Here is a 12619-nt window from a genome sequence, read left to right on the forward strand (position 1 = left end):
AAAAGTATTTTCACTTAGACATGAGACTGAGAGTACTAATACTGGCATAGACGGTCTATAAAGATTTGGCAATCCTATTAGTTTGTGTGACAACGTTAAGTGTCACAAAGATTTAAGTCTGAACTATATCCTTATTAGTCATCATTACAAAAAAGCTCACCCCACAGGTTGTTTTCTCTTGTGTGTGGCATTCAGAATTTGTCTCATTAGATTATAATAGAGTAAAAAACATAATGAATTGTTCTCACAACTTGAAGTACTTTAGTTTGGAGTTTCATAAGTCATATTTGTAGTAATCTGCAAAATTCTGCTAAATGTGTACTAAACTAAAGAAGGAATGAAAGTGGTTATCAGTGGTGAAAATTCAACGTATACCCATTATTTTGAATATATCACTTTCCTCCAGATTGGAAGACACAATCAGAAAATACCAAGTGATCTGTGTAAATTGTTTTGTTTTAATATATCAATCTTGCAATAACTCAGTAGCACTAGGGATAGTTTTACAGAACATGGTTTATTTACTTCTGAGTTATTTTTAAAATGTGCACAGCACATACACCACAATATTAAACAGACCTGTATAAAACTACAGACAAATTTTGGTAAATGTATACACATTAAATACATACCACATGAACACAGTATTCAGTCTTTCTACTATCTCCTATTGCTATGAAGCCTGCACCTGAATGCATAAACAAAGACTGTATGACTTTAAAAGAGGGTTTTGTTACCAAAAATATGCATGAGCAATGCTAGAAAATTAGTGAGGTCTATTTACTTCACTCACATAATCAATGAAGTTATAGACCTTGCAACTAAAAGCTAAACTATTTCTAGGTCTTGGACACTTTCCCATTTTAATGTACAACAATTTTGTCTTTTTCGCTTTATAATGGAGGTAATATTTCCTTATTAAGTAAATAGGCAAAAATGTTAACTGATTTAATCATTAAATTATTATTGTTTTAGTTGCATAAAAGTCAAATGATGGCTTGGAATTTGCCTCTACATACTGGTTAATCTGAAATAGGAAGATATTGCCTTTTGTAAGCAATGGCTGCTACAGTGGAAATAAAGTTTAAAGAAGTGAACAGCCACTGGATATAATAACTTTCAATTTACACTTGATCTTTATCATTTTACCTGCAGTATGTTTTCATATTTAAACTGTTACTTTATGCATTCAGGTGGGAAGGATACATGAACTTGCAATACAAAAATGAAAGCAATAACAGTACAAAACATTGAATAATTACTGAGAACAATGCACCTCACACTTATTATGCTGCTAATTGCAAACACAGATAAAGAAGTAGAAGTCTGGTCCTGATGCATGCGCTGTTTGCTGATGATATACTGTGTATTTTCAGCACTTATTACAGAGTTACAGTTTGTGCAGCTGAGAACAGTGGGTAAAAGGAATGTTAAATATGTACTTCAAAGTCCCTGTATTTTGGAAGGGTTAACGGTAGTGATTCCAACATGCTAACATATATTGGCTTACTTCATAGCAGTGCCAGTGTTTTCATTCTCTTGTCTTCGTTCCTGGAACAGATGGTGACTAGCATATCCCAGAGAGCTTTTTTTTTTCTCCAATTTTCCGAGTTCAAACCGTAAAGTAACTTGTCTGTTTTTTCTCTGGCTACCATGAGTTATATTTGCAAAATATATAAAGAAAAAAATATAGGGTTACTGGATGACCATATAGTGCAGTCTAACAGCTGTCTGCAAATATTTTCACCATGATTATCCTTACTAAAAGTAAATCACAGGGTAAAGATAGCTCAAACGTGACAAGGCTCAACTAGGACGCAATGGACGCCTGGATACTTTTGGCTGCATATAGAAGGACAGTGTATAAAGATCTGTTATTTAGAAGAAATTAACTGAACAGTGTATGGTAGATGCGTGTTATAACTTCCTCTCAAGCAGTATTTGTAAGGAGACATTGTTTGCGAGTGTTATGAGGTAGAACAAAAAGCAAAAAAAAACGGGAATGGAAAAAAGCAGCGTGTTTCTCCTCCAAAATACTGCGCGGAGACGTGTATTTGATATTCTCGGTGGGAATTCGTTTGTTTCTTGCAACTTTGATTTTTCTTTCATTAGTTTTATTTCTGAAGCTTCGTCTAAAATAATACTGGCGCTCGCTACACACAAGCAATAACCAAAACTGATAAAGGCCTTTATCCTTCAGCACCGTTTATCCTTCTTCATTGCTGCAGACAGGGGATTGAAACACGAAAAATCTGGAGGGAAAAACTAAATTTAGGTTATAACACATTAATTGAACACTTACTGTGCAAATTTGCTCATTTTTTATCTGCGTTGTAACTTTAAAACTCTCAGCTTACATAATGGTGAAAAGATGCCTCACTATCCGATGCCTTATAGATCTGACAAAGATTGACTGCAGAAAAGTTCAAAGTTCAGCCCTAGCGGAGCTAAAAACAGATTTGTGGGGTAGGACTTCAACACTGCACTTTCTGTACCAGAAGTAAACCGATACTGTTTCAATTAAATACCAACACTGCACAAAGGAGGTCAGACATTGTACGATTGCTTCAGCTTGCCACACTATCAGGATTGATACATTTTCACAAGTTACGACTAAGGCCTAAGACTTAAGACGCCTTTCTTTCAAAAAGAAAAAAAAAACTTCTATACTGTCACTTTACAATCGCATTTATAAACAGTGCAAAAGAAAACTCATTGTAAATAAAGGAATTTCACTTATCCAAACACATTATAGCAGCACACCAGTGAAAATAAATAAAAACGTTAAATAAACCAGTAGTTTTATTTTTGTTTGTCCCGTGATTTGAAGGTGTTTCTCAGAAATATATAAAATTCATGAGAATTATAAATATTTTTCCCACAATATATACATACTTAAATAAAATATGATACACCTACTCTTGCATAAAACGTTACCATTTAAAAGTGCATCGTTTTGTGCCCCCAATCCAATCACGCTGGATCACTCAGATTCTGGGCAAAAAATGTGTTACTGTCATTATTGGAGAAACCCGGTTTCCTTTTTTTGTTTTGCCGTTTTTGCTCAGTGCTATATACATTCCTGGATATGCTCCGGACTCATAAGCATTGTAGTTATTAGCAAGGAGCTGTTCCTTAAACTTGCACTCGTCGTTGAAATGACTCTAAAACAAAGAGAGGGAAGAAATAGTTAACACCAAGTATTTGTTTACAGTGCATCATTTACAAAGGTGAAAAGCTGATCATTTTATCCTTCCTGTGTTGATTAAAAAAGTTACCATGTTCAAGATGATATTTTATATTAATACCAGTAATAAGAATTGGAATTAATACCTTAGCAACCCGTTTTTATGGTAATGTTCATCATTGTTGAGTTCTTATCTCATCATAGCATTTTCAATAAAACATATCAATATCTTTTAACAGCCTTATTTCCTCAGGCCTCTTTGCTGCAAAAAGAATATATTTTTACAGCGGACTGATAGGTTGATTATTGGCGTAGCCTATGCACTGTTGAGTTTATTAACTCATTGTCTATTCCTAGTACTTCCCAAGTTTTTGAACAGCATCAAAACATTCCCTCCCTCCATTTGTGAAAGACAGATTTTCACAAACTGCATGCAATCTCTGACTACATGTTAACAGTCTTTGTGGTACTGGGAGTACATAGAACAGATGAACACTCATAGACACCAGGATGCACAGGTTAAATACAATGAGAGAGATGGGATACAACGTGTACAGAAATATACTATATAACATTAGAATACTCCTGCTAATTCAAGTACCATTGTCCCTTCGTTTTTTTATTTCAGAATATGCTCGAGCAAGATTGAAGTTTTGCTGCTATTGATTGAGTACTGTTGGTAGAGCAGTAGGTGGCACTATTCCTTCTGGACTAGTTTCCACACCCATGTCCCTGCACGCTGATAGGGGACACTGGGCTGTGGGAGGTTCTGTCTGCAGTCTGATCAGCTGTGAAGCGGCTGGATCAAAATAGTTTACGCCCCGTCACCCAAGTGGGGAGCTGCACTTCACTGGTGGATGAAGTAAGTCCCCTCTGATAGGTAAAGTGCTTTGGGCATCCTTTTGAGATGAAACGCAGTATATAAATGCAAGTTGCTATTCTGGATTTGGATCCTGCAATGACTTTTTATTCGTCATTGTAACTGCCTGTAATGAAGGGACATTTGTAAATACCTGGGGGAACAACTGAAGGTCCAGTGTTTATGACCTGGCCACGCAGTCTGGGTGGTCCAAGTTGGTCAATTTAGCTTTACACGGTGGAAGACAGTAGGTACATGTGCTGGCTGGCAATGCAAAGAATGGAATGTGCAGGCCAAATGATCTACTGCACTGCCGTTCCTTGGTTTATCCGCCTTACAATGAAAACAAGGCAAAGAACTAGAAGCATGCAGTGGCTGCTCTTAACAATGTGATGCAGAGGGGCTTTCTAAGGGGATAGCACAACTCAAGTACAGGAGAATTTGTCATCAGGCACTGATAAGACATCTACAGCGGAAGTCACCCATAAATCTTTTTGTTGTACTTACAGATCCATACAGCTTCCCTTTGCTATTCATGGCCACAAATAGACCACTTCGAACGCCAAAGAGTGTCACAACACCTCTTTCCACAGGGGAAATTTCAAGGAGACCTGAAATTGATAGAACAATCAGAGTGTAATGTTATCTATCTTATCTGAGGGGAACTGTTTAGAAGACTATTTTACTATTTAATGTGTAAAGTTCTGTATGTGTTTATATTTCAGAGATAGGTCATTTATAACTAGTCAGAGGTGATGTTAGTCGTCGTAAAAAGTGTCTTAAAGTCACGGGACAAAGGCTACTACCTCAGTTGTTTCGGGTGTTATCCCTTGCCTTGAAACTACTGTGCCAGGTATCATAGCGAGAGACTTGCATAATGCGATAAGACAGTGTCTGTAGGCTACATTTGAATCAAGCATCTTTTCTGGCGTTTTGTGTTATCTGTTTAACGTACGTCAAAATAACAAAAAAATAGCTTTTTAATAGAACAAAACCTGTTTGCCTAAATTACAGTCACTAGTTTAATAAATCAAACTGATCTTGTCGTATTTCTCTTATTTTATCGTCAAGCAATGTGCTTGACGGTCCACTACATTCTTTTAAATCCGAAAGCAATACTCCTTGTCGCTCAGAAAAGTCATATCACAAAACAGCCACGACATGGGAGCGACAGTATTTTATGGTTCTTCTTTTATTAAGCTGAATGGAATCTGTTTTAGTACGGATGCTCCCGTGAACCATCTCAGTTATGTTTTTTTTTTATCCGAGATGTCAGCATGCTTCCCCAAATATTCTTTTGTCGGGGAAGGATATTAATTAGACGTGTGGGGCCAAAGGGTTAACGCCCTCCGTAACAGATGCTCTTCTGTCGTTCCTAACTTTAGGACTGGCATTAGACATTGACATGGTTTGTGAATACCAGGTTAGTTATTACAGAAAACCTGTTGCGAAAAACCTTCAAATGTTTCTGTGAGCCTCCAGATGTTGGCATGCATGAACACCTGATTCTTTCTGACATCAGAAAATATTGCTCTGAGCATTTTTGATTCAAAAAAGAAGCCGCTCAAATTGCTCAAGCAAGCGGATGATTAGCACCGTCTTCGAGGCCGTACACAAGTCCACTAAAGCTACGCCTCAAAGCATTAAAACTGTGTCCCGCAGCTAATTCGTGAAATACTAAAGAATCCATTCATCTTCCTCAAAAAGGAAGCCTAATAGGCCCGGTGCATTTATCGGGACCTCACGCCCTTTAATAACATGTCCTCAGCTCGTACATCCTGTAATTGTCGGTAATTAGGCTACGATATATATAATGGATTAACTAACTGAACCTGAAACTACACATGCGTGACAGCTTGTCACGCCGAAACGTAGGGAACACGGAAAATACTTGATTTACTTTGTGTTCTGATGTTTAAAGTTAAAGATCCGTGTTTTAGGAAGATTTGATATAGAAGTGGTAATTTACGTAGTAAACAACGCAGCCCTTGGTAGCTCGCAGCAAATGTCAAATAAAAGTACAGACAAGTGTATTCGTATCTCCCTCTATGTACAGTATATGCAATATATACATATTATATCCGCTAGACTTTCTTTGGTGTCGGCTGTATTTGATGACGTCTTCTTACAAGGAGCATAATGCCAGCTGCGGGACAATTTTATATTGGTAGGGCTGACATAAGTCACCTAGCAAGTCCGTATGAAATAAAAGTTACTTACTATATCGATTTTCGTTGTGCACTCCAGTTATCTTTCCATCGGGCAAGACTTGAATATGAAACCCGATGCCCACGTTGCAGTAAAGACGCCGCAGCCTTTTGATGCCCATAAGGTAGTCACTGTCCCGATTGATCTCCCGTCTTTCCCCGGGGATTCGAGCCAAGGAGCGAGAGAAAAGGGTCTCCCAGTGGCGCTCCAGGGTGCCGTTCTGCCGGTTAGGAAAGGGAGCGCAGCGCACCAAACTAGACACCAGTCCTAAGACCAAGATAGGCAATAAGGCTGATTGAATGGTCATCCTGATCAACATGGGCACACGTGTTTGAAGGAGTCAAATGCACTAAAAATACCTCTGCTTCTCTCTCCGATGTATTCTTAGGTCAAAGGGGAAAAAAAAGAAAAAAAAGGTGAACGCAAACGCTCACTTCCAAACGAAGCTGCGACTTTCCATTTGATGCTGCATGGAGTCTGCTTTCTAAATGGAAGTTGATTCTCTGGAAGTTTATTCGAACTTGATCCCAAGTTGGTTTTGACTCAAGAGAAGTTACGAAGTGTTGATCGGCTACACCAGCACAGCTCAGCCATGCCGCCGTTCCCCTCACTGACGATATTTATATCTGCTTCGATTACATCACGCCACCTACTGAAGCTTTCAATTCACTTTAACACGATCGTCACCCACGGATGCTCCTAAGAGTAGATTCTTTCAGTGTATGCTCATACGATTTAGCGACAGTGGTAAGGGAAAAACTTGGAGCAAATGACAAGTTTTAACTTGATCAGATAAAAAACAAACACTCGCTTGCAAATGCTAATGTATACTGGATTGTGCGTGAAATTAATGTCAGCGTTCAACACAAAGTCAGACTTTGTCAAAGTCTGTGGAATTTAGATTACAGAAGTGCCCTGGCAACATAGTATAGAGTTTTCTTTGTATAAAGCTTCCTTCATTATAAGCCAAAAATAAAATAATTTATGTATGGGAGGATGTAAAATAGGAAATTACAAAGCTAACAGTCTGAAATGTCGTACAGGAGACAGTTCTATAAATGAACAATAACAGGAAAAAACAAAAGTCATTTTCTAAGTATTGTAAAAGCTACTTTTAGACAAAGATTAAAAAAAACCGTTGACCAGCACAGAACAATGTGAATGGGAAATAAAACTTTTAAAAGCATGATAAGTGCATGTCCGTAGTGATCAACATTCTCACTGGTACACTTCTAAGCAACTCAGCTATGATTAATATTTAGCACTTTGTGTTGCCAACAAAACCGATTAGCAAAGGTGTTGAAAGTATCCTGTTAAACCGCGATACGAAAACATTAAAGCCTTAAAGTTGAATTTCAATTTTTTTACCATTGTATTTTGTTCCATGAGGAGTAAACCCGTAAATAAGTCTTTTATATAACTGTTATGATTTTACAGCGAGTACATATTCACTTTTAATCATTGCTGCGGAGTGAGTTTGCGCTTGTGGTGCGTGTGCGTCACTAGATCATCGGTAAGAACTATTGGAGTAACGCATGAAGTGGTGTCTGACCATGACTCAGGGTCTCTATAGCTTGAGGTAGTTTTGGCCGGTTCCAGTCGTGCAGAGCCCCCGCTGATCTGGTATAGGATGCAACGTAAAACAGAATGGCCTCAGGCAAAGTTAAAGCTCACTTAGGTGCGAAAACTACTGACCTTCCTGAAAGACGTGTAATCGAATATAATAATATTGTTTCAGCGCAGCAAGGCAGATCTGTTTAACTCGTGAAAGAGAGAATTACCAGACCTATATCAAAGGAAGTATGTTATACTTGCATATAGAAAAAGCACGATTCGCCCACAAACCGCTTATTGTCTGTTATTTTAACAATTAAATACATGCCAGGGTGTTGCTTACGGTGATTTTGGCACCTGCTCATTATTAGTAAGATGCCTGCTAGGAAGAGATAATGGTGTGGCTTTTGACCTTGTGCAGAATAACTAGGAATTCAGTGAAAGGACTGCTGGCTCTAGCCTGTTGGAAATGCACGTGTTAAGAGACAAGTTGTCAGTTTATCGTATTGGGGGGCAATTTCTGGTATGGAGCGCACTTACAATGTACCAATTTTCAAAGCATTCCTAGTTTAATATTACGTTTCTCTTGAACAGAGAAGACTACGAAGGGACCTGGTCTAAGTATTCAATATCCTCAAAGTCAACCCGTCGGATTTCTTCAAAACAGAAGGTACAAGTAGAAACCATATCGCAGTGCATGTCAAACTGAGAACAGGTGGCACTTCTTTACACCAAAGGTAGTAGGAGTATGGGACAAGCTGATCAGCCATGCTGTTGACGCTCTGGCCTTTTTCAAGGATCGGCATGATAAGATCCTTGGATCAGCTAACTGCTACCAAACAGGCTGAATGGCTTCATCTTGTTTGAAACCTTATTCTTATATTCAAACATGTATTACGAAAAAAAAAAAAGTTTATCTCCTGTCTTAGTGCAATGGTCACAATCTCAAGGAGGTGTCTCAAGAGGGTGGTCTTGTAAAGAATTCTTGCGTGGAGTCATTCTATAATTGCAAAAGTGATTCACCAGCAAACATTGGTAATTTTAGCTAACCTTGGAATTCAAATCCGTATTCTGTCGAGACAGGGTTTTTGGAAGACCCATATATATATATAAGAATTATAATAACCAAAATGTGAGTAAGAAAAGCCAAGCCAAATGTTGACTCACTATGTCTTCGACTCACTGTCGAACCATTTTAATTATGGAATTTCAGTTCAAACATGTAGTTTTGGAAGCGTCTCGAAGGCAGAACTTGTATAGTAAATGATTGACGAGTGCATCCAAATAATCCTCTTGTTCTTCCCGTATAACAACATGTATCTTGTAAATGAAAGCACTCTGGTGGTGTGCATATTCTAAATACAATGTCATTAACTGATTCTGGATATAAACCCTATTCAATCTACGGTCACATATGCAACTGCATTTCTTTGATCTGTCACTTACGGGCTATCCTATTCTCAAATAATGCTCAGTTTGAAAAAGTTTTCATATAGCCTATCAATCTAACTACCCCCAAGCAAACACAGATACGCAATTATTAGAAAGAAAAGTTAGTCACTGAGCGGAAGATTCGCATGAAAACGTTTTCTCACGTTCACGTCTGGTTGGTTCTCTATATAAACCCACTTCTTTTTAGCACGGTGCAGATGGGGGCAAAGAATGTCGTCAGATCTAGAAACAGTACCCCGAATAACTTGAGCTGTAGCTGGGCGACCCCTAGATGATAGGGTCCGATGGTTCACTAAGTGCTGCGAGCTGACGAGACATCGGCACACAAGCCATGTCTTTTTTTTTTGTCGGTGTATTTGATCTCTGTGTGTTCCTCGTGGTAGACCTCTGCTTGTATCTAGTTGTAAGTGTTAGCGCAGATCAAAACCTCCTATTGTAACGCTCAGTGTTCTGATGACAAATGTTGCAAAGACCAAAGAAGATCAGAGTAGCTGGTTACAATAGGGATCATCCAATAACCCAATCCAAGGGATAGGTCTCAAAATATTTTGACAGTTAGTTTGCATTGGTAGCATAGGTGACACAAGACTGTCCATTTATCTGTTCATTTTAATTACTCATAACCATGTGAATCCTTGTCTGTTTCTGAAGACACAACTCACTATGAGGTAATTTATTTGATAGCAGACAATATTTAAATATTTCTTATAACATCTCCTTATCAGTGGAGAAAAACATCAACCGAACAACATGTCAATTGTAGAAGACCACATATTGGAAACATAAGTACGCGAAGTTACTGTTAGCTTAAAAGCATGGTTTTTCATTTGGATTTTTTCATACGGTGCGCTTTTTGGTAGTTGATAATTAATATATCAATTTGAATAATAGTAAATACTTTATATTTCTAATTGGGAACAATCCATTATTCTCGACTTCTGACGAAAGAAAATGACGTTGCATACATAATACAGAAACATTTCGAAATAGATATTTCAAAATCAAAACAACAATAAGATAGCTGAATGCATTCACTGATAAGATATTGATGGTGCTGGTGGCCTATTACACATTCATAAACCTTGATCAATCCAAAATAAGGATATTGCAGTCTGAATGTTTTACAGTATTTCTATACATAAAATGTTAGTATGTTGAATCTGTATATTTTCATTTCAATTTAGCGGAGCTAATGGTACTGTCAATCATTCAAGTGGACGACAGGTTTGGATTAAATACAAAGTAATTAAATACCTGCATCTGACGGTGTTTTGTAAAAATTAAAATGGTGGAGTGTTTTTTTTCTGGGCGTACTATTTCGCGAAAAGTGAGAAATGTATGCAGCTCAGTGTAATCACTAACGATGGCGACACTATTTTATGTAGTTCTATGCTTGACGTTCAAAATAACGATTAGTTTTTATGGTAACAAATTCTTCAATGGGAAACTTTGTGGTAGTGGGCTAGAAAACAATGCAAGACGATAATGTAGTAGAAATTGCAGGGAGTCTGTAAAATATGGATTTTATTCTATGTACATGAACCGGTATATTAAAGTGAAAAATGTAAACAATTAAATACGTAGTTAGGAAGGAACTCAATGTTTATAAAAGGGTATACTTACAAATGAATCATCTTGTTGTTTAATTCGTTTTTTTATTGATTTCTTGACTATATGAAGTTAACTATGATAACGATTCGTTGTGTAAATGATTAATTTTAGTATGGTTGTATGGAACCATCTTTTCGTTTCCTGGTGTTTTAAGGCGTGTTTATTGCTATAAAACATCACAAAATGCCAAATCATACATTTTCGTTTTGAATTACAATACAATTTGAGGTGACGTGAACGCCCTGTGTTGTGATACTATATTACAAGTTTTTAATTGTGGTAAGTTTTACTTTTTCATTAAAATTATTTTTAAACCTAACGAATGATTAACCATTTATCCTTGGTTATAAATGTTGTTAAATGTTAACCTTTTCAATCAATTTATTCAGGTTTTTTAAACGAACTATTTTTTTCGTTCGTTTCATCACGTTCATTATAGGCCGTGGACGTTAATGTAGCACACGCCTTGAAAATGTTAAATCTTTGAAGTACATCCAAAGCGTTTTTACTAGTGCTATCTCCACAATATCGATAAGAAACTATCTGGATCTCCGGGAGATTATGGTTTCCAATTTAAATAGACCTTTAATAGTATTCTGAATCACAATCTGTCAATAAAGCCAACACCCTATAAGTCTTAACTATCTCTTTTTCCCTCTTAAGTACCATTAGACTATTTTCCTGGAATTGAAAATCTGTAGAGCTTGATATTCAATTGAAATTTACCCTCGTTTTCATTATATCCCTACCACTCGGAGTCTTATTCCAATTGAAGTTATTTTGAATCTGGCTTAATCCCCCTAGACCGCTATCCATGGTGCTGTAATTTTTTTCTGTCGAATAAATGTATTTTGGGAATAAACCTGCGATGTTTATTTTCATCAATATCTACTGATTTTGTCATTTATCATTTGCAAATGTCCTAGAGTTTTGCAATCCCTATTCTGATTATTACTTCAAATGACGAAGAATCAGGTAACCCTAAAATAGATTGCTTTCAAGAATGACTCTACCTAAACCTATAACAGTTAATAAGATAAGTGTGTGACCACACACGTTTGCATACTGTAGGTGTTGTAAATTTATTTTAAACAGATATTTTAACAGTCGTTTACTGAACCCAGTGACATTACCCTGAATTTTGGTTATTCGCTTATTCATAAAGATCATTTTGATTTTTAATTACAACTCTTTGAAGTCAAGTGCAAGTACTGTGTTTAAGAAAAATACCGAATTATCGGGGTTACGCTTTTATTAAAAGATACTTATATTCGTACAGCTGGGGTGTTTTACTGAAGCATTTTTATTTAAGTACTTCGATTAAGAGTAGAAAAGCCGTCTTCATCCAGCGTTTCGGACCTATAACTTTCTAGTTATGTCCTAGATAGTCTAGAACCTTGATTACTTCACACTGCCGCCTGTGCGGTATTTACCATTGGTCGGCTCATGCTGATTCAAATCAGTGTATAATAGCGTAGTAAGTCATTATTAGACAGCATAATGAGGATACTTACCATTGTCTGAACTTCACTCCTCACACACTCAAAATAAGATGAGTTGGAAAGCAATCAGCAACTGTCTATGATGCCTCAAGACCATTCATTTAACTGACAGGCTCAACTCTCCAAAACTTTAATTAGGCTTGAGTAGTGTCGAGGTTTTTAAGACTAACGTTACTCTTTATCATAAGACATGTGTAGTGAATTCTTGTGTAATTCTGGTGACGGGAATTATCACGGGCAACATAG

The 12619-nt window shown here is 37.1% G+C and overlaps 1 protein-coding gene across 1 annotated transcript; it reads right to left on the reverse strand.

Moving 5' to 3' along the window:
- Window positions 1-522: 522 nt before the first annotated feature.
- Window positions 523-6847, reverse strand: fgf4 (fibroblast growth factor 4). The gene is made up of 3 exons (XM_006642645.3): window positions 6267-6847; window positions 4554-4657; window positions 523-3164 (listed from the first exon to the last, which is right to left on the reverse strand). Exons 1-3 carry the CDS (start codon window positions 6571-6573, stop codon window positions 2988-2990), a joined length of 588 nt encoding a protein of 195 aa, XP_006642708.1. The 5' UTR covers window positions 6574-6847; the 3' UTR covers window positions 523-2987.
- Window positions 6848-12619: the final 5772 nt, after the last annotated feature.

This window comes from Lepisosteus oculatus, chromosome 21, assembly GCF_040954835.1.
Source record: "Lepisosteus oculatus isolate fLepOcu1 chromosome 21, fLepOcu1.hap2, whole genome shotgun sequence".
In the NCBI taxonomy this organism is placed as follows: Eukaryota; Metazoa; Chordata; class Actinopteri; order Semionotiformes; family Lepisosteidae; genus Lepisosteus; species Lepisosteus oculatus.